At 35.0% G+C, this 24,224-nt stretch overlaps 2 protein-coding genes across 2 annotated transcripts; both read left to right on the top strand.

The window, feature by feature from the left end:
- The first annotated feature begins 1,021 nt into the window (after positions 1-1,021).
- Positions 1,022-18,073, top strand: LOC128238816 (wolframin-like). The gene is given in 6 exon segments (XM_052955080.1): positions 1,022-1,064; positions 1,321-1,554; positions 6,120-6,317; positions 10,292-10,422; positions 13,163-13,409; positions 13,412-18,073. Coding segments are annotated over 6 exon segments (2,343 nt in total). The 5' UTR covers positions 1,022-1,036; the 3' UTR covers positions 14,917-18,073.
- Positions 18,074-19,532: 1,459 nt separating this feature from the next.
- LOC128240600 (uncharacterized) lies at positions 19,533-23,885 on the top strand. Its single transcript, XM_052957301.1, has 3 exons — positions 19,533-19,610; positions 20,247-20,478; positions 23,699-23,885. The coding sequence occupies exons 1-3, from the start codon at positions 19,551-19,553 to the stop codon at positions 23,830-23,832; spliced, it is 426 nt and encodes a 141-aa protein (XP_052813261.1). The 5' UTR covers positions 19,533-19,550; the 3' UTR covers positions 23,833-23,885.
- The last annotated feature ends 339 nt before the right edge of the window (positions 23,886-24,224 follow it).

The raw sequence follows: 24,224 nt of genomic DNA, 5'->3' as shown, positions 1-24,224 counted from the left end.
CATATAAGCTTCAAAAATAAAGACGACGATTACAAAGTTGGAGTGTTTGTTCTTTTGATTATATGATAGTAAAATTTATGTGAACATTCTTAGTGTAAGTTTGAAATGATGTAAAATGATTGATGTGTTGAACTTGCAGTCTTACAGATTGAGCGTTTTGACAACTTTTTTATTTTTGTCTTGGAACGAGCCATTCTTTTGTGAAAATCCATGGAAACCAGTTATATAAGACTCATGCTGACAAAAAATTAGATCGCAGATTTTTATATTTAAGTTCGAAAATTGATGTTTTCTGCATTTTTTTAAACCGTTAGTAACAAATAATTAGTAATATTAAATGCAAGTCACCATGTCCTTAAACGAAACCAAATTATTTTTCGGCCGTAGTAATCAAGAAAGAAAACCAATATCGGTATAAACTGTATCAAGACATTTTGAGTTAACAATTCTACCGATTTAAACCGTTACATCCATAGTTAAATCGTTCATTCACTGAAAGATATTTAAATTTTGAAAATATATATTGTTACGACCAATTGATAAAAAAGAGGATGCACTGGACCAGGGGCTACATACCTGTGTATAGAAAGTATACTATGTACTTTTATCCCGCACATACATATTAAAATGGAAAAAAAAGACGGGGTCAAGCCATAATGCAGCCATTATAGGGCACGGGCAGACCTTTATAAACTCAACAACAACAACCACAAAGAGTAAGCCTTCGTAGCACAGTGGATACAACACTAGACTGCAATTGTGGCGACACCGGTTCGAACCCGACCTCCGACACAATTTTGTTTGTTACATTTTTGTATTTTTTTACAATTATGATATCAAAGAGTTAAACATTTTATTAAATAACTGTCATGAGATTCGTAACAAGAGCAAACTTTTTTTGTGCCAATCTGGTGTATAGTCCCTTTAAGATGATTCAGTGCACGACTTGAATGCTAAACAATGTTGTCTGTTTCATGATTCATAATTCCAATGAAACCCTTATTTAGACAAAACTGTTGCCTGCTGCTACCTCAAAATGGCGGAAGCTCACACCACTGGAGCTGGTATTTTATCATTTTTTTTTCCAGCGAATTTAAGTGCATTTTACGACTTATAGTGGCTTAACACTGTTTGTCTAAAAACAATTATAGCTTTATCTTTCATTTGTCAGCATGCCATTTGTAGTGTTCCTAGTATGCATTGAACTGAAATTATCTTATTTCGGATAGAAAACAATTTTTCGGACACAGATCATTTTGACACTGCTTTCGAATACATCAAGCGGTGATTTTATCGATCCATTTGTTTAACTTTTACAAGGTGACCAATCTATGTCAGAAGACGTCAAGAAGTTGGAGTTGGAGGCTGCGCAAGGCAATGATGACAGTCAGTTTAAACTTGGCACACACTTCCTGAAACTTGCTGACTCCAAAGATGGCGCAGAGAGAGATGAATATGGAAGAACTGCAGTCCGTTGGTTTGTCGCAGCATCCAAGCAAGGAAATGATGATGCCACCACCAAACTCAAGGATTTGCTTGAGGATGAAAGTTCATGTAAATATTGATATTAAGTTTAAATAGTTCAAATTCTATTTTCACCTTCTTTGTGAATGTGAACTGGACCTGGGCATATTCAATAATTTCATATCCCAAATAGTTCTTTAGCCTAATGTTTTTTCTTATTATATGCCTGACTTTAAATATAGATTCTTGTTTCTGGTGTGGTGTTACCACATGACTTTACAATGCCCCTTCTGTATTTAAAATGAGGTTTTATCTAGGTTATGAGATTGGGGTACATGTATGTGGTCAGGTAGGTAAATTGTCAAAATTTGTCAAAAATTCTCATTTTATGGCTCATCTCCATACTAGTCCAAATAATTGTACCTTGACAGATTTTTTTTAGATTTTTGATATGGCAAATCCTTCACGTACAAATTGTTTAGTATCAAAAGTGGGTAGGTGTTCCGATCAGGATTCCGGTTAAAGCATATAGCGTCTATTAAATATCATAAAAACAAGAAATATTACCAGATAACGTTATTTTATATTAGTTCCGTACACAAAAAAATAAATATCCAACTTATAATTATGAGTTTGACGGCTTTTCTTCATTTCATTCTGTCAAAACATAACAATATATACATGAAGGGCACCTGCAAGGCTTTAGGGCACAGTTTTAAATCGCTCGGAACATTTCGGCCATGGCCGAGTTGTTACGATTCTATAACGAGGTCTATCTCGAAGCTTTGTCGGAGGAGGCCGAGCTATTACGATTGTATCGAGTTGTTCCCCTTCGCATAATTGTTGTCTGTGTCAGTCAACTTTCGTTTTATTGGAAAGGTAAACAACTTGTTTTAATGCATTAAATGCTTGTTTAGTGCAAAATAACACTTCACTTACATGGTAAAGTATGAATATAACTCTTTATGATCAATTTCAACCATAAAATACTTCACTTAAAACAATTTCAATATTTTTAAAACACCCCCGTTTTTTTGCACATTCCCGTTTAGATGTTAGGGATTGGAAGAATCCTGTATAACACGTCTATTATTTTAGACTAATCTCCATACCAGACAAGCAGTTTATTGAGGGATGATATGCAGCCAGTAAAGAAACACATATAAGATACAAGTACACTATATAGCACTGAAGCAAGCACTGGGTACTAAAGTTCTAAACTGTGCCAATGAGATGAGATGGTTTACTCATGGATCCTTTGCTTATTTACCAAGTGATAGCACAAAAGGTATGAATGTCAAGTCCCATTCATGTTTGCATTCAAATTTAACATTCACATACAATATTATCTTCAATGTGAAATAAATTTATGATGTGTACAGTGTGGAGTGGACTTGTAGAATGCAAATTCCAACTTTGCATCTATATTATGAAATTCTTGTGCAAGACTGAACAGTACCTTGTTGTTAAAACCTTTCTGTTTCCTGATAGACAATTTTTCACTCAATACTAACCAAAGGCATGAATTAGGTTTTATCTGTTGGTCTTAGGTCATGTGTATCTTAAATAGTGTTGGGAATCGGACGGAAAAATTACTATCGATAATGGGTTTATGAAACTGATCAATGGAAATATACCGGACATGTCCGACGGACATTCGCATTGTCTGCTAATGTTTTTTTCTTATTATATGCCTGACTTTAAATAAAGATTCTTGTTTCTGGTGTGGTGTTACCACATGACTTTACAATGCCCCTTCTGTATTTAAAATGAGGTTTTATCTAGGTTATGAGATTCGGGTACATGTATGTGGTCAGGTAGGTAAATTGTCAAAATTTGTCAAAAATTCTCATTTTATGGCTCATCTCCATACCAGACAAGCAGTTTATTGAGGGATGATATGCAGCCAGTAAAGAAACACATATAAGATACAAGTACACTATATAGCACTGAAGCAAGCACTGGGTACTAAAGTTCTAAACTGTGCCAATGAGATGAGATGGTTTACTCATGGATCCTTTGCTTATTTACCAAGTGATAGCACAAAAGGTATGAATGTCAAGTCCCATTCATGTTTGCATTCAAATTTAACATTCACATACAATATTATCTTCAATGTGAAATAAATTTATGATGTGTACAGTGTGGAGTGGACTTGTAGAATGCAAATTCCAACTTTGCATCTATATTATGAAATTCTTGTGCAAGACTGAACAGTACCTTGTTGTTAAAACCTTTCTGTTTCCTGATAGACAATTTTTCACACAATACTAACCAAATGCATGAATTAGGTTTTATCTGTTGGTCTTAGGTCATGTGTATCTTAAATAGTGTTGGGAATCGGACGGAAAAATTACTATCGATAATGGGTTTATGAAACCGATCAATGATCAATTATTAATCAAATTAATTATTATTTAACTTTCTTTGGTTATTTAAGGCGTGCAGATACAGTACATGCACCAGTTTAAAGCACCAATGTTCCCTTACAATATTGTTTGTACATTTCTTTGTATAAATTACATTTTTTATTCAGAACGCAACTGTCCTTAAGTGTTTACAGGTTACTATTACAGAACATGAGACCACATGCTCTAATTTTTGTGTAAAATAATATCAAAGAAAGATATCAATTTGTTTTTAATAATCAGTCAGTAACAAGTACAACAAGCAGTTGATCATTCTATATATTTTCAAGAACATATCCTTTCAGAAAACTGGGAAAACCAAATTCTTACATAGTAAGAATTAAATGGGAACATGTTTTAAAAATCACTTTTAAATCACAAACATGAGACGTTGAGAACGAAACTTTTAGCAGTTAAATTACAAAGAAAATATGTAATTAAGTACTGCAGTGACATACTGACTTAATGTTAAGAATATATGACTAAATAACTTAACATAGTAACACCTTAACATTTCAACATGAACTAGCATTAACTAGAAAAAAATTAGTCGGTAGCGGTTACGTCCCTTGTTTCTATAATCAATTGTTCAAATTTTACTATCGATTGAAGCCGACGTAGGCCTTTCCAATCAATTGTCGATTATAATTGATCATCGGCACAACACTAATCTTAAAGTTGTACTCTCACAGATTGATCTTTTTGACAACTTTTGTATTTTTTTGACTTTGAATGAAGAAATCTCTCCAAAAATATTTGGACACCTGTGATATAAGACTGGTTGCAAAATATCAGATCACAGTTTTTAATATTTACCACGAAAAATGAAGTTTTGTGGCTAAAAGCATTACTTACGCTTTAAGAAACAAGTTATTTTCGAGATAAAACATCATTTTTCAAACCTAAATATTAATATGATCTGCGATATGATCCTTTTTATATCACTTGTTTTCAGACATTAGCGCAAGACAAAAAATGAAAAAGTTGTCAAATCAGTTCATCTATGAGAGTGGAGCTTTAAGATCATTGTTCAGATTTCTTGTATTTTGGATATTCTCTGTATCAATAGGCATCTTAGTAACAATTTTCAACTTAGTAAAAAATTGCCTTTTTTCTAATTTGAATTTAAAGAAAACAAACAATGTTTTTACACTAAATATATTAAAAAAGCAAGAAAATGGTCTAAACAATATATGCATATGAATAAATCTGATGAAAAGAAGAGGGTATTTAAAATAATCCATGCCAAAAATAACGAAATTCTCACTAAGTTGAAAATATTCACTAGGATGCTTATTGAATACTATAGCTGTAACTTGGCTGTACATTGGGAGAATTTAATTTAGGGGAGCACAAATGCTCACCATACCTACATGTTTGTAGGCTAAAGGACATGGTTAAGTTTTGTTTTTTTGTTAGGACTGGCATGTTACCTGGTCATGAATTTTGGGGCTTAAAAATATCTGCGCATTTTCACCATGATAAGATTGTGTGTCAACTTCAATGTTCATGTATGTACCTTTAAGGTCAAGGTAAATCCAACATGCAAGGGTCTTTGGTCAAAGTTCCTTCAACTTTGTGTCTTTGATAAAATTATTTATGCTTTAAAGTTTGCATGTAGGCTGTCATGTTTTAACATACAGAAGCATATAAATCATACACAGCTCAGTTTTCCTAATTAATTGAATAATTAATTTTTCAATTGTACGCCTTTCTAAACTCTATAATTTGATATTGGTGGTCTATTGGTAAAGGTATTTGCCTATAACCCAAGGGGTCGTGGGTTCAAACATATTCCCAGCCGGGAATGTTTTGACTATGTTCCACAGAATTCAATTCATGTACATGCATGTACATGAAAGTGTATTTTGTATATGATTGTTTTAAAGAAACAGGTTTCTGTGCAGGGGAAATCCCTGCATGTGCATGAAAGTGTATCTGGTATTTTATCTGTTCCGAGAAACTGTATACACGTATCTGTGCCAGGGAAATCGATTATGCAAATGAAAGGGTATTTGGTGTATGTTTTACTGACCGTTCAACTCATGTAGACAAGTTTTGCCCACATTGACCACTGAGCGTATTGCTGCCGGGACACAGGTTTTCTGTTCCAGGGAAATCCCATTTTATTTATCACAAGTTTGACAATGATAAATCTAAATGTTGTATGCATAGCATCATTGCTCTTCTGTCAGGAATGGGGATATCGTTGCATGTATTATTGTATTATCGTACATTTCTTTTCAGGGATCAATGATGACAACAAAGAGGATGTCATCTGGTGTGCGTCCACCTCCAACATTGAGAAGAAGATCCGCTACGCTGCCAGGAACATGTTTCACAAGATCAATACCACCCAAAAAGATATGCTCTCAACTGAAGAGTATGCTGACGCTATCAAGAAATTGACCGGAGGACATGAGCAAAAGTTGCTTCTAGCTGCTGGTATTGAATTATAAATGTATTCTAAGCTTTAATATATATATTTAACTTCAGCATAATCCATTCTATGATAAATTTTCATCTGTTTTTCATAGAAATAAAGTTGGATTAATTGTCATAACCTAGTTGGTGTTGGCTGTCCTTGCAGTGATGCAAAAATTAAAGGAATCTTGGTTCTGTATTTATAAAACATCTTAAATCGTTCCTAGTTAAAATTAAATTCTTGACTTAAGTATCTCATTTCTCATATCTGGTATACCCGGTAATTTCATTGATTTGATATACTTTTATGTTAAAAAAACAACACTTATTTTTATTTGGCTGTGAACATTTTAGGAAATTGACTTAAAGTGACACTCTTATTCAAAATCAATACATACACATGCATGTGGATCAAACATCAATTTTGACTGATAAACCGTTTATAATTACTTACTAAATAATGCATAAATGGAAATAAATATTTACGGATAACAAGAAATTAATCGTGTATTTAATAGCAGAAAGCGCAAAAATATTAAATGATTGGTGAATGCTAAAAGATTTTCTGTGATTTACTTTAGTCTCATAAGGTAGAAATACCATGTTTTAGGCTCATTTCTTTCAAATTAAACTCGGTATGTTTCATAAGAACCATTGTTTTGGACATATGTTCATGCTTTTTGGAATATTAAAAATATATTATGAATTGTGGTAAATCTTATTTGTGAGTAAGAGATACTTAAAGTGCACACAGATTTGCTGTTTTGCCATTTTATTTTTTTGTCTTGTTGCGAGCAAGTTTATGCGAAAATGCACAGAAACCAGTGATATAAGACTGTTGTTAAAAAATCAGAACACAGACTTTAATTTCATAAGTTCAACAATTTATGTTTTATGCATTTTTCTTAAACAGTTAGTAACACTTTTAGCAATTTAACATTAATTTTTGAATGCAAATATGAAAATCTGCGATCTGATCTTTTATTAGTAGTCTTATATCACTGGTTCCCTGATATTTATGCAAAAATGGCTCATTCCAAGATGAAAAAATTGTCAAAACTGCAAATCTGTGAGAGTGCAGCTTTAAGAATACTGCTCCTGAGACTAGCAAATAAGCTAGTTTTCTGACAGCTCTTTTAACAATATATTAATTTTTGATGCCTCGTGACCTCAATTATTTTTAGTATCATTTGCAAGGTATTTGTTTGCTGATTCCTTATGTTAAATAAATGACTTAAGTATGTTTTACATTAACTTATCACAATGTTAACTCAAAAAGAATGTGACATGATCTATTTTACATTTTTTGAAGGCCAGAAAACATTTTTGTTTTAATACTTTCGGTATTTTTGTGCTCATTTTTACCCTAGGTTTCAAATGATGCCAAAACATTATTGGGTCGCCTGACATTACATAGATGTGTAGGCCTGGTTCCTTTTAAAACATTTTGGCCATTATGCATTTTTTTTTGGTAGCTCACTTTAGCCGTAGGCTGAGGGTGAGCTTTTAGGATCAATGATTGTCCGTATTCCGTTGTCTGTTGTCCGTCCACACTTAGTTTGTTAACACTCTAGGGGTCACATTTTTGCCTCAATTGTCACGAAACTTAGTCAGTATGTTTGTCCCAGTAATTACTCGGGTCATCTGGGGTCAAAAACTGATCACAGCACCCAAATATAGAAAAAACCGTGTTAACACTCTAGATGTAACATTTTCAAATAAGGAAAAACATTGTTAACACTCTAGAGATAACATTTTCAGCCCAAATATCCTGGAAATTTGTCAGAAAGGTTGTTTCGATGATTTCTAGCTCAAGTTCAAATATGGGTCATCTGGGGTCAAAAACTAGGTCACAGAGCCCAAATATGGAAATACCTTGTTAACACTCTCGAGGTAACATTATCAGCCCAAATATCCTGGAAATTTGTTAGTAAAGTTGTTTTTAAATGATTTCTAGCTCAAGTTCGAATATGGGTCATCTGGGGTCAAAAACTAGGTCACAAGGCCCAAATATGGAAATACTCAGTTAACACTCTAGCGGTAACATTTTAAGCCCAAATATCCTGGAAATTTGTCAGAAAGGTTGTTTTGAAGGTTTCTAACTCAAGTTCGATTATTGGTCATCTAGGGTTAAAAACTAGGTCACCGAGCCCAAATATGGAAATACCTTGTTAACACTCTAGAGGTAACATTTTCATCCCAAATATCCTGAAAATTTGTCAGAAAGGTTGTTTTGATGTTTTCTAGCTCAAGTTCGAATATGGGTCATGTGGGGTAAAAAACTAGGTCACAGAGCACAAATATGGAAATACTTAGTTAACACTCTAGGGGTAACATTTTCAGCCCAAATATCCTGGAAATTTGTCAGAAAGGTTGTCTTGATGATTTCTAGCTCAATTTCAAATATTGGTCATCTGGGGTCAAAAACTAGGTCACAGAGCCCAAATATGGAAATACGTTGTTAACACTCTCGAGGTAACAATTTCATATATCAGAGAAGCCAGATCCTTGTTATTGCCCTTTAATTATCAACAAGTCTATAGCACAAAGCTTTATTCAGGTGAGATATATAGGACCATCTTTGCACTCTTGTTTGATTCAGGTTTCCCGACCAACTATATATTTTTGCCCTGACCTCTTTGCATTGAGAAATATTTTTTATCATTGGTTTGATTGTTTCTTTCTTTTAAATATTAACAATGAATTGTTTTGGGCTGTTAACAATACCAGTGATGTTTGTACTGATTGAATAGATGTCAGTGATTTTTCTGGCGCAATTTACTGCCTCCAAAGGCTGTTTCCCCTTGCGAAAAAATGTCCATTTTTCCCAAAATTTTATAATTTTTTCCTAATTTGATAAATGTACATTATGTTAGTGAATAAAATGGCAATGGATTTCTTGAAAGATAAACAAAATCTTGACAAGACTAACCCTTTCACAGCATAAAGTATGCTTACAAATGTGAAAACATTTATATTTGCTATTTTGATCTGATTTTGTTTTTTCCCAAATTGCAAGGCACAGGCGGTAAAATTATTTCCAAAAAATCACTGGATGTTCTTAGGCTTTTAATACTTTTGATCACAGAAAAATCTCAAGAAAAAATTATCCTGATAAAAAAAGAAAGATAAAAAAGAACTTTCGACCTGACACCAATAACAAATACTCCCAGATTTGACTTACCGACTCCACCTTTTTTGACACCTGAAACAAATATATATTTATTACCCCTTGCTCAAAAAGCTTTTAAGAAACCCGATTGAAACAAGGTACACATGGGTGTCTGGGTAACATAGATTCCCTCATGTTGACAATATGTTCTATAACATTGGAAGTGATGCGATATTTATATATTATTCTGGCTAAATTACTGCATTATTAATAAATTATCTGTTTGGTAAAAACTTATTCCTATAATGTCCGATGATCTTCTGGCGCTCAGTAGCATCATTTTTAACATGTATCTCTGTGAATTGGAATATTACCCTTATTTGCGAGAAACCCAATCATAACTCAGCCACCTCCAGAGGTCATCGAAAGAGTCCTCGTAAATAGGCGTCAAAATATATAACAATGTGATGAGGTCGCCGGCGATTAACTCGAGTATAATTACGCTAAGTAGACCCATTCGATAACGTAAACAAAGTTCTGAAATAAATAATTTTGATTTGTGTCTAATAACGCTTTGGAGAAACCTGAAATAAGTTAGATTCAAAGTAAAAGAAATACACATTGATACTCTTCGCCATGTGTTTCATTCAATATCCTAAAAACACATACAACACTTTTTCAAAATAGGCGCAGCCATGATGGACTATTTTTAAAGGCCTGTATTATATCCGAGGTCTTATCTGTTGGATAATGGCCGAGGTGTTTCGAGTGTTAAAATTGCAGAAATGTTAAGAACTTGCCCAGTTGTCAATACAGTTGTATTGTTTTGTAAATACAAGCCTTACTCAAGTAAATTAAATCATTTCAATTTAATGTGTTGTAGGGAAGAAGATAGGGGACAACATATCGGAGACAGAATTTGTAAAGCTTTTGTCACGAAAGATCCAGGGCACTATGACCTTGACAGGGTCAGAACGGTCATCGGCATTTCAAGCTGCGAGTCTTTGGGAAAAGGTTAGATGATTACCGTAGTAACTTTTGTATTCTTTTATCAGGTGATTTTTGACATTTTTAGCTCTACTGGCCAAAGGCCAGAAGAGCATATGCTATGGTAATGTGTATGTAGTATGTGCTTCTGTAAACAATTGCTTGTGAACACGATACAGGCTTCAGTTTTGATACGTGTACAGTATTTAGATATCCATTAGAGCTCTGTTCCTTTCGAAAACCAGCCAGATCCGCCCATGAATGCCTAGATTATGGGCCTTGAAAGTATAAAAAATCAGTGCTTCTGTAAACAGTGCCTTGTGAACACGATACAGTCATCAGTTTTGATTGTATCTCGATGAAACTTGTACAGTATTTAGATATCCATTAGAGCTCTGTTCCTTTAGAGCTCTGTTCCTTTCGAAAACCAGCCAGATCTGTCCATGCATATCTACATTATGGGTCTTGAAAGTATAAAACATGCTATTTTTAGCTAAGTCTTCATGAGCAAAGTCTATTTTTAGCCAAGTTTACATGTAAAGTCACAATTGCTTGTGAATGTTTGTTCAAATTATTAGGGATTATTCTAGAGCGGAATAGCGGGGCGCTCCGCCCTGCCCTATTTCCGGTCCCCCACGCTGCCCCTATTCCTACCTAATTAGCGCCACGCTGATTTAATCCCATCAACTGCCTTGTTTGACACTCGATAATCAGCAATTATGCACAGCATGTGTCTGTCACATATTTTAAATATGCCCCTGGGGTCATTACTGGCCATGCCCCCGGTTGTACAGGTTTGGTATATATAAATTGGGAAATGTTAGAAACTTTTTTGTCTGAAACAGCTATGCAGATCCTTGCTATTTTGAACAAGGCTTAATTAAGTGGTCCACTACCATGGTTGTTCAAATTATGCCCCTTGGGTCAAAACTGGCACTGCCCCGTGGGTCACAAGTTTCCTAGAGACTTAAATATAAATTTAAGAAATATTTTCAAAATCTTCTTGTTTCAAACCACAAGGCCCATACCTTTGATATTTGTTGTGGAGCATCATATGATGACCACCTAGAAAAACATTTCAAATAATGCCCCTTGGGCCAAAACTGGCCCCACCCCTTTTGATTTACTTTTTTAATATTTAAAGGTACAGCAATGACATTTTGACCATGTGTACAGTTTTGCAAACGAGCATCAATGTTGACCAACCTTTTTTATTTTTAAAGCTACTGAAATTTTGACCATGAGTACAGTTTTGAAAGCAAATATTGTTTTCCCTCAGATTACCTTTTAGGCTTTACTTGGCACATTTTAAAATAGTTCATGCGACTAATCTGATTACAACAATTTCTGTCCTCAGGTGTTGAACTTGCACCGTTTTCAGCTAACCCGAACACAAAAGTGAACTATGTTGCCTATTACTTATAGGTACATGCTCTGGATTGAAAATGACCGCAAGAGCCATGCCAGTAGAGCATAGGCCCTCTTGGGCCTCTTGTTTAGCTTGTCTATATCTTGAAGAAAAAAGTTTTATTGTCAGGCATGTAGCCTAGGTGTTGTTGTCTTTGGCACTGTCAGCATCCAAAATCTTTTTTAGCTTTTAATACTCAAAAACTGTTCCAATACATTGATATGTGACTACGTTCACAATATTACAAGTGACAATATGGACATATTTAGCATTGCTTAAGCCTGGCTCCTAATACTTAGTAATGACCCTTTTCGAGCAATTCGAAAACAAACAGCAGCGCACACAGGGATGAAACACTTTTTTTTGTTCAGCGTCATTTCTTTAATCATGTTAGGTTCACATACTATTTTGAAAGGTTTTCTGAAAATCTACAATGAACTGTGTTTTATATCCCTTTTAGATTTAACATATAAAAGGAAACGTGAACACCAATGGCTATGTCACTCAAGAAATATAGCTTTTGTTGCTGATTGGTTAGTATATATATATATATATATATATATATATATATATATATATATATATATATATACTAAACAAAATTCCTAACTGGCCACTTAATAAAGTAACCTTCCTTAAAACTGCATTAAGTATAATCAATATTCAGTTCAGTATTCGATATCTGCCCTCTCGTGGCAATATTCTTTGAAAATTTTAGCTAAATCGAAGCATAAACGGCAGAAAAACACAGTTCATATACGGTTACTCCTAAATCCAAAAGTCACAAGGAAAAGAAATAACAATGCAAATTCCATAGGGAATCAAAATTTTCATTGTTTTTGTATTTTTAGCAATCTTTTGACTCAGGCTTTGTTTCACATAGATGGTAGGGTTAAAGTTAAACATACATTTGAACTAATAAAGCCGTTGATGACTGAGTTTCAGTCTCACATTTAATGCAATATCATTTTAAAGAGACTAAAGATGGTAATTTTATTTTTCCTCATTTACACGCTATGTTAGATTTTGTGACTTTTATGATTGAGAGTGTTGTCATTTGAGACACTGTATCTTTTTGACAAAGCGATATATATGAACCAAGTTTTCACAGCATGTGTACGAGGTAATGGTCTTTTCATGAAACTAATTTGTAATTAGGATTATTTTACAGGGAAAGGAATATTAGAAGATAACTAAGGTGGCCGGTTAGGAATTTTGTTTAGTGTATATAATAAATAAAATAATTATATTAGGGTCTTACACTGAAAAATACAATTATCATTTATATAAATATATCTTGGGTTCATGACTTCTTCAATGATATACGTGAGTATGAAAATACCATAAACTATATTTCAGATTGCAAAGTACCCCAAGGAGACAGCTTCTGCTATTGGTGAATCCGCCCTGGAGTTTGCGTCAAGGGACGGGCTCGGTATGGTTGCTGGATGCATACCCGTAGATCAGATCTACTTCTTGGCCCTTTTCTTCATCTATGGATTCATTTCACCGAAATTTTTACTGCTCATCTTGCCTTTGGTGACTTTTTACATATCGTATGCAACGATTATAATCACAACAATGCAAATGTTCTACAAGAAAAGGAAGCCTCCGCCTTGGCTGAAATGCTGAAACAGTATGATGTTGGAGTCGACGTTGATCAAACTCAGTCGCAATACTCGTGGAATTCTCTTACACCATATCTGGTGTATTTTGGTGCTATTCCCATAGTTGTGGCGAGCTTTTCACTGGCTGACAAAATGTATATCCCCTGCTCTGAGCTGTGTGTTCTAAATGCCGTGATCTGCGGCATTTGTTTTGTAGCAATTAGTGATAGCCATGATCTTGTCACCTTGCTTGCGCTTTTCTGCAACTTTCTTTCAAGCTTGCCAGTTTTCCTTCAGAATTTCCCAAAAGTCCCAGTTTTGACAACCATTATCAATGTCTTGTCAGGAAATCTGTTTTCTGTAGATCTGTACGCTGGCTTGAAATTAAATGTTGGCATACCATCTATTTGTTACAGTCTGATTCCTGTTTTCTTTATTCAAATGGCGATAAGAAAGTCCTTCTCTGGTATGTACAGGTTAGCTATACCGCATTTGGTGTGCTATTTCTGGTTTGAGCTGATAACAACGATGTACCCTTTCTCGACATGGATCGGCCTCGGAAGAGCTACCGTAGGTTATGTCATGCTTCCGTTATTAATACCTCTCAGCTTTATTCTGTTTCTGATTGGCTTAGCTTATCTCTTCATCAAAATGCTTTCGTCTGACATGTTCGGAAAGATTGTGATTACGCTTTTGCTCGCTTGTATTCCGATTTTGCTTACCCAGACAAAGAAATTCATGGGTGGTAAGTTTGATAAACGGTTTGGAGTGCTCAAAAAGATTTTGATGATTATGTTCGCAATTCTGGCTATAATTCCCCTGATATTTGTTCGATTTTCACCAACTGAAGAAGCTCACCATGGGAAACTGTCTGCGGAGAGTTTTACGTCTGTTTGCGACGCAGATATGGAGAGTTTTATGAACTGCCATGCTCTGAAGGGTACAAAAGTTGTCTGGAACGGTAAAGTGACTACCTTGAAAGTCACGTCCATAACAAACGAAGTCAGTTCAATGTTAGATATTTTCCCGAGCTTTGTCTCCAAACCTTTAAGAGGCATTTACGGCAAACCATATGATTGTGATGATGAAGATTTAAATGCCCATGGTAAAGCTTACTGTAGTCTGATGGTTGACCTTGGCTATCTGTTTGGCTTAGAAAGTTATGACAAGTATGCATTTAACATTGGAGTAGTACTTCAAAATAACATGGGTGCGGTTGTTGATGCAGGATCTGGCTTTAAGAACACATTTCTTGCTATTAAAGAAGGGGATGAATTGGAAATCAAGGCTATTATAGCTGATGCTCTAGCGAGGCCCGTGAAACTCCACCTCAAGAAACTTAAGTGCCTGAATCGAGAGATTAATATAGAGGAGGATGAAGAGGATGATGAGGATTTGTATTACAATATGTTCCAAGAGGCTTTCAGTGTGGCGTTCAATTTCTTCTGGCATCCTTTGGTAGAGTTTATTCCTCAGACAACTAAAATGGAAGAAATAATTGAATAGATTATGGTTTGTTTCGGAGGATTTTTATGTCCAAATAAATTTTGAAAAACTATCTAAAAAATTTCACTTGTTTCTTTGTGAATCACTAAATAGGTGCAATTGGGTTTCTTTTAACTTTCATCATAGGATATAATTGAAATATTATTTGTGTTTTAAGCTCTAAACAATTGGTTCAATTCTTGCATTCTGCTGAATCGTACAAAGTGAAAAGTGATTCTTTTTTTGCAGACTATTGCAATGGTAGACATTGTGGTTGATGTTTCATTGCTTGATAGGTAGCGGCATACTGTAAATCAGTGATGACAAGGGAAACGGTGTGTCCCATTCCTCTTTTAGGAATTTCTTAGTCTTAAGGTCTGATCTTGAATTACGTTCTTGATGCACTGTGTATTTGTAGTCAAATGACGTGTCTATTGTATTAAATAGAGATAGATAGAAATATAAATATCACAAGTAAGCGTATATACAGCCTGTTTATTTATTTATAGGGAAAAAATGATTGAAAAAATATGGTTTGGTTTTGGAGGACTTTTATGTTCAATTTAATTTTGTATGAAGAAGGATTTTTGGTATTTGTAATTGCTTTCCGGTAAAACAAGAATATCTTCTGTCTCAAAGTTTCAAAGATAAGATTATTTGTGCATCTATATTATTATAAACCTTAATGGGGAGAATTCAGTCTTATAGTTTGACGTAAACGGGAATAACAATGTCAGTGTGTGTATGTCACGTGATAAATTACGTCACAAATACTTCGTCGGAAGGCAATATTTTGCTTCAAACGAATACTTAAAACAAAGATACGCCCACTTAGCCAATTCTTAACAATTACGATTTTAATACTGTCATCTAACTATAACTGAACTTTTTGCTGTCTCATCTGTGTTAGTAAGATAATTATTGGTGCAACTTATAATAACTAAATTGTATCAATACACACGTGTAAAAAAATTCATTGACTTATTGTTGACACTGTACTGGAACTACAGTATAAATATAACCAAATGAATGAGTTAATTTAAACTGTTAATGAATTGTTATCACTCTGAATATATATTTTTTGTTATCATATTTTGAAGGTTGTAGCTCAGACGATATTCTGTGATAGGATAATTTTACGAAGAATTTATGTACTTGTTAATAAGACATTGAACAATAGCGGATTCATGGGAGAGGGGTCGAATACCAAAGGGTTGTGCCACATAAGCCACGCCCCCTCTTACGTCAGTTCCTGGATCCACCCCTGATTTAAAAGCATTTTATAATTGCATTTTATAAATGTGTCCATTTTGTTCTTTGTCACTTAATTTTTTAGCACTACATATTTACTCTAAGTGTATTTTGTTCACACTATGCAATCATGTACTGTCTGTTATATTTTTCTTAATACTCGTTTTCTACTATTTGCAAAGGCTGTACATATATTTAATTATAAAATATGTTATTTTTACTCTGTGTAATCCTTTTCTACCTTTTATGACATTCTTATTTACTGATATCATATACTCTATATTGTTGTTGGTGTATTATATTCTGTAGATCTAGCGGGGTTAAGGATTGTTTAAGGATTGTTGGGGTGTATATTTATATTGTTACTAAAGAATAATTAGTTGCGAAACATGACACGCAGAAATGGATCATATAGTACATATAACGATTTAACGTAAGCAAACAATATGACACCACAGTTTCTTATTACTAAAGACAGAACAGTGGTTTCTATGTGGCAAATAAGGAGAGGCCTCCTTGTTTTTGAACCGCTGGAAGGGTTTTTGAAATAACTTTTAAGTTCATACTTAGAGGTCAAACATAATTTGACTACAGTTCGTGTGTGTGTCGCTCCATATTTCTTAACCCATAAAAGGATTTTGAAATTACTCGTTGCAAATGTTCACCATATTGGGACATTGTGCTGAGAGCATGTTACAACCAGCTTGGGCTAAGGTCAAGGGTACACTTAGAGGTCAAAGGTCATATGACTGCAATTCGTTTCTGCTCCATATCTCTTGAACCTCTTGAAGTATTGGAAATAACAGATGTTCACCATATTGACATGATGTGCAGACGGGGAGACATCAGTTTTTCATTTCAAAATACAATTGTTAATATTTCTTTTGAATGAAACAGATTTTATATGAAACCAACAGCTCATAATTAAAAAACTTCTTAAATACATATATAGGAACCATTTCCGGTTGTCATAGTTCAGATATGGTAATTATCATAAGCATTTTGTAGAACAAAGTATATTTGTGTATTTATATATAGTGTGCCTGTTGCAATGTTCTGAGTTTCTTTGATTGGACAAAAAAATTGTAAAATGCTTGAATTTCTAGACAGAGAGCGTCCACGTTATGCATTCAGATCTGTTTCTATCTTGTTAATATCAAACTTGATACATTACTTTTGAGTAAGCAAGCACATACATTAGACTGGTGCGCTTTTAATTTACCTAAGCAAATTTTAATAACAAAGCACTGTGCAGACTTAGTGTGCAAACTACTATTTGTTTATTTATGTCTTAAATAGTATACACACCTAAATAATTCTATTTCACTGTGTTTCTTATTACACTGGATAAATGTTATGGTTAAACAATATCATCATTGGTCCTTGAACAAAATTAAATATTCGTCACATATACAATTCTTGAATTTTTGATAATGCACAGCCTACTTATTACAAAAGCCGATGTGGGGGAAATTATGTCTGGTCAATGTCAGAGCAAAACATAGGGCTACATGTATTTTGATTTTTAATAAAATCAGAACTTAAAATCCCATTTTGTTTTAATGGGTATTCACATTCATCAGAGGTTTGAAAATTATAAATTGAGTCTTGTACGCATAGCATCATCGCTCTTGTATACGAAAGTATTAAATGTTATATAAGTGACACTTATTTATTTTTGTTGTACATGTACATTTTGTATTCTGGTTAAAGTCGCTTGAAGATCTTATCTTGGTTAAATTGACGCCAGTACTTAAAAGAAAAAAAATTGTATACATCCATAGTGCTTGTTATTTTTCTATTAAGTTATATTTGTTTGCTTTTTATGAAAAATTGCCGCAACATTTAGTGAATATGCACCCAATAGTTATTCGTTAATATACAATATATCTTGTTAAAGCTTTCAAAAATAAAGTCAATAAGTTCATAGTCGGTGTGTTTGTTCTTTTGCTGAATTGATAGTAAAATACATGTTAACACTCTTAGTTAAAGTTTTAATTGATGTAGAACGATAGTTTAAAATGTGGTAAGATTTCAGTCACATATTTAACACAGCATTGAGTGTATTAAACACAGCATTGAGTATATTAAACACAGCATTGAGTATATTAAACACAGCATTGAGTATATTAAACACAGCATTGAGTATATTAAACACAGCATTGAGTATATTAAACACAGCATTGAGTATATTAAACACAGCATTGAGTATATTAAACACAGCATTGAGTATATTAAACACAGCATTGAGTATATTAAACACAAATAAAGCCATACACTTATCTTTATGTCAGTTCGCAAGAATATGTATGTATAACCCTTTTAGTTATGTCACCGAAAGTAGGCATATTAAAATCGCACCTTCCGTCCGTCCCTCCGTCTGTCCGTTAGTCCGACTCAACATATCGGATTCGGGATGTAACTTTCTCTTGTCTGGACATATTTTAAAATAACTTGCCACATGTGTTTGGCATATAAAGATGTGTTGCATACAAGACCTGTGTTCCTACCTTTAAGGTTACACGTAGTGTTTGAATACTATGGAATGCTGCATATAAGGATATAGAGTATAGGTTGTCGTGTCCGGGCTGAAACTTACTCATGTATGGACAGATTTTAAAATAACTTGCCACATGTGTTTGACAAACCAAGACGACGTGTCGCGTGCAAGACCCATGTCGCTACCTAAAAGGTCAAGGTCACACGTAGTGTTTGAATACTATGGAATGCTGCATATAAGGACATATAGTAGGTCGTGTCCGGGCTGTAACTTTCTCATGTATGGACTGATTTTAAAATAATTTGCCACATGTTTTTCGACATATCATGACGACGTGTCACATGCGTGACCCGTGTCCCTAACTCTAAGGTCAAGTGTTTTGTCAAGCACGGAGGAGTTTTAATCCTGCGGCACAAACATAATGCAAATAAGTCTTACAAGCAGCAGCCAAGTTGGCTAGACATAATGCCATGTGGTCTTGCAACTGCACCAGCCATGTTTGTCAGACATATTGCAATGGGGTCATACAAATGCACCAGCCATGTTGGTTAGACATTAAGCCATGATTGTGGTCTTGCAAATGTTCTAGGCATATTCGTTAGACATAATGGAGATTTCATTGCTATTTTCTTCCCTTTTTATGTACTGACATTGTTCAAAGGTTGATGTAACATTCGGGGGCATTTGTCACATACTGTGACAGCTGTTGTTTATACCTCAAATTATTGATATATAATATCATATAGAGAGTAAATCACTGTCGTTAGATGAATAATGTAGCTTGTTGACGGCATTATGTCTGAAATTGGAACAAGCCGTTTGAAGATGGGTGATAAGCTTTATAAATAAGGTCAACTATTAAATATAGATCACAGATAAGATTGCTGAACTAATTTATAAGCACATGACTTTAAACTTTAAAACAGAAATACTTTTAGAAATGATGTTCGCCCTCATAGGATTGGTAAGACATTTATTTTTGTTTTGTTTGTTATGGTTAAAGATGTTAGTATGTACTTACAAATATAAACGGTTTGAGGCGACACAGTTGCATTACCATTTATTTTGTGTTAGTAAATACAAACAATTCTTCAGGTCTTAAGTGTACATTATAATGAATCTATGAAAATTGCGGATATGAAGATGTTTATTGATGGTGTAACCGTTGGCGATCTTTTTATTTATGATCTTGTAATGAACTTTTATTTGAAAAAAAAAACACACACCCCTTGAAAAAGAGCTAACGAATTTTGTCTATCTATGGATTCTATTTGACAAGTTTTAACAGTTTTGGCTTTTTCGAAAAGCAATCATTTTAAAAAAAAATGCTTTTATGTGAAACTACAGTTTCACTTACTTAAATAGCCCCTCCCCCCCCCCCCATTACCTTGAGTTAAAATACTATTCACTCCCCTTACTTCAAGAGTTACCTCCCATTCTTCGATCTACAAGAGCTGAAACACGTTTTATCCATCAATACGGGTTTAGGATCAAGAGTCGTAACTAAGCAGGTTAAATGTCACTCTCCCATCTCCAAGAACTAATATCATTATAAGCAAGCTTACCATCAATATATGAATAATCATTATCCCATTACCAGCTAGCGCTAGGCGCCGCCCACGGGGCAACAGTGTCATCGACATCATGTACGAACTCCTACATGTGCGGACAGGATATGTGTTGCCGGGCAACAGACGGTCACGTGGTATCGGATGAGCCAATGGGAGGTTTTGGGCCGGTGTTTATGGGAGATGGGCATGAGAACGGCACGTGCAGCATGAAGAAAGCGCAGAAAGGCGAGGTCTGCGATTCCTCGTGCAAATGTGATACAGGTCGGGAAGTTTTTCCACGTTTTTATTTATATGTAATCATATGTCACTACCTTTAAATTCCGTTATGTATAACGAAACAAGGAATATGAATAGGGGGTGAGGAGAGGGGGTGGGGGGGGGGGCAATTGTTACCACTCGGCCATGTCCGGCAAGGTTCGGGACAGACCCAACACCGTGGCCATTTTACATCGACAAAAATACTCCTATGTATTCCAGTATATCAGTAGAAGAAGTTCTTAAAATTAATGGTACTACTCTTTATTAATTGTTGTGGTTTAATGTTTCCTCCCAATATACCGTTGTTTTCTCCGTAAAAAACCGTTGTTTTCCTCGTATAAACCTTTGTTTTCTCCCTAAATACCATTTTCTTCGTATATACCGTTGTTTTTCCCGTCTATACCGTCGTTTTCCTCGTATATACCGTTGTTTTTCCCGTCTATACCGTCCTTTCCTCGTATATAACGTTGTTTTCTCCCTAAATACCGTTGTTATAGACCGTTGTTATCTCCGTATATACCGTTGTATTCTCCGTATACCGTTGTTATATACCGTTGTTTTCTTCGTATATACCGTTGTGTTCTCCCTTAATACCGTTGTTTTCTCTCTATATACCGCTATTTTCTTCGTGTATACCGTTGTTAAATACCGTTGTTTTCTCCCTATATACCGTTGTTAAATACCGTTGTTTTCTCCCTATATATTGTTGTTTTCTCCCTACATACCGTTGTTTCCTACATACTGTTGTTTTCTCCCTATATACCGTTGTTATATACCATTGTTTTCTCCGTATAAACCGTTGTTATATACCGTTGGTTTCTCCCTATATACCGTTGTTATATACCGTTGGTTTCTCCCTATATACCGTTGTTATATACCGTTGTTTTCTCCCTATATACCGTTGTTTTCTCCCTACATACCGTTGTTTTCTCCCTATATACCGTTGTTATATACCGTTGTTTTCTCCGTATAACCCGTTGTTATATACCGTTGGTTTCTCCCTATATACCGTTGTTATATACCGTTGGTTTCTCCCTATATACCGTTGTTATATACCGTTGTTTTCTCCCTATATACCGTTGTTTTCTCCCTACATACCGTTGTTTTCTCCCTACATACCGTTGTTTCCTACATACCGTTGTTTTCTCCCTATATACCGTTGTTATATACCGTTGTTTTCTCCCTATATACCGTTGTTTTCTCCCTATATACCGTTGTTATATACCGTTGTTTTCTCCCTATATACCGTTGTTATATACCGTTGTTTTCTCCCTATATACCGTTGTTTTCTCCCTATATACCGTTGTTATATACCGTTGTTATATACCGTTGTTTTCTCCCTATATACCGTTGTTATATACCGTTGTTATATACCGTTGTTTTCTCCCTACATACCGTTGTTTTCTCCCTATATACCGTTGTTATATACCGTTGTTTTCTCCCTATATACCGTTGTTATATACCGTTGTTTTCTCCCTACATACCGTTGTTTTCTCCCTACATACCGTTGTTTTCTCCCTATATACCGTTGTTACATACCGTTGTTTTCTCCCTATATACCGATTTTCTCCCTACATATTGTTGTTTTCTCCCTATTTACCATCGTTTTCCCCGTATATACCATCGTTTTCCCCATATACAACGTTGTTTTCTCCCTACATACCGTTGTTTTCTCCGTATAAACCGTTGTTATATACCGTTGGTTTCTCCCTATATACCGTTGTTATATACCGTTGGTTTCTCCCTATATACCGTTGTTATATACCGTTGTTTTCTCCCTATATACCGTTGTTTTCTCCCTATATACCGTTGTTTTCTCCCTACATACCGTTGTTTTCTCCCTATATACCGTTGTTATATACCGTTGTTTTCTCCCTATATACCGTTGTTTTCTCCCTACATACCGTTGTTTTCTCCCTACATACCGTTGTTATATACCGTTGTTTTCTCCCTATATACCGTTGTTTTCTGTTTTCTCCCTACATACCGTTGTTTTCTCCCTATATACCGTTGTTTTCTCCCTACATACCGTTGTTATATACCGTTGTTTTCTCCCTATATACCGTTGTTTTCTCCCTACATACCGTTGTTTTCTCCCTATATACCGTTGTTATATACCGTTGTTTTCTCCCTATATACCGTTGTTTTCTCCCTATATACCGTTGTTTTCTCCCTACATACCGTTGTTTTCTCCCTATATACCGTTGTTTTCTCCCTATATACCGTTGTTTTCTCCCTATATACCGTTGTTATATACCGTTGTTTTCTCCCTATATACCGTTGTTTTCTCCCTATATACCGTTGTTTTCTCCCTACATACCGTTGTTTTCTCCCTACATACCGTTGTTTTCTCCCTACATACCGTTACATACCGTTGTTTTCTCCCTATATACCGTTGTTATATACCGTTGTTTTCTCCCTATATACCGTTGTTTTCTCCCTATATACCGTTGTTTTCTCCCTACATACCGTTGTTATATACCGTTGTTTTCTCCCTATATACCGTTGTTATATACCGTTGTTTTCTCCCTATATACCGTTGTTTTCTCCCTACATACCGTTGTTATATACCGTTGTTTTCTCCCTATATACCGTTGTTATATACCGTTGGTTTCTCCCTATATACCGTTGTTATATACCGTTGTTTTCTCCCTATATACCGTTGTTTTCTCCCTACATACCGTTGTTTTCTCCCTACATACCGTTGTTATATACCGTTGTTTTCTCCCTATATACCGTTGTTATATACCGTTGTTTTCTCCCTATATACCGTTGTTATATACCGTTGTTTTCTCCCTATATACCGTTGTTTTCTCCCTACATACCGTTGTTTTCTCCCTATATACCGTTGTTATATACCGTTGTTTTCTCCCTATATACCGATTTTCTCCCTACATATTGTTGTTTTCTCCCTATTTACCATCGTTTTCTCCCTATATACCGTTGTTTTCTCTGCATCCGTCGTTTTACCAATATATACCGTTTTTTCCCCGGATATACCGTTGTTTTCTCCGAATCCGTGATTTACTCCGTATATAACGTTGTTTTCTCCGCATCCGTCGTTTTCCCAATATATACCGTTTTTCCCCCGGATATACCGTTGTTTTCTCCGCATCCGTCGTTTTCCCAATATACACCGTTTTTTTCCCCGGATATACCGTTGTTTTCTCCGAATCCGTGATTTACTCCGTATATAACGTTGTTTTTTCTGTATTCTGCGCAGGTCTGGCATGCTACCGACCTGTGAGCGGAGTATGCTGCCCTCCAATGCGGTGCTATGACGAAGCCTATGTGCAACAGCAACATGCTTACTGGAACCACTGTATGCAGGATCCTAACTGCGCTATCCCTCCATAAGCTTGCACGAGGATTATCTAATGGCATGAAATAAGAATAAACCAAAAATCAAATAGTTTTATTTGTTTGATTTATGTTAAGTCGCACTGTTTTAAGAACGACTAGTCGAAGAAAAGTGAGAGCTGTACTGCTTACCATGGCGTCGTCGTCGGCTTTACACATTGGTTAAGGTTTTGCATGAAAGCACGTTTGGATTGCATTGAAACTTTAGATACATGTTCCCTACTAGCCAACGTGCTTACTTAATGAAGTTAGATAATAATACTTTGAATGTGATGCAAATTATCGGCCTTTGTTATTCGCCCAAGAAATTCTGGTTACGAGTTTGCATGTATTTACACTTAGGTTGATATCTCAGCAACTACTTGGTATATTGCATTGAGACTTTATAC

This window comes from Mya arenaria, chromosome 1, assembly GCF_026914265.1.
Source record: "Mya arenaria isolate MELC-2E11 chromosome 1, ASM2691426v1".
In the NCBI taxonomy this organism is placed as follows: domain Eukaryota; kingdom Metazoa; phylum Mollusca; class Bivalvia; order Myida; family Myidae; genus Mya; species Mya arenaria.
Note: the sequence above shows the minus strand (reverse complement) of the source record. Positions and strands in the feature narration are given on the sequence as shown.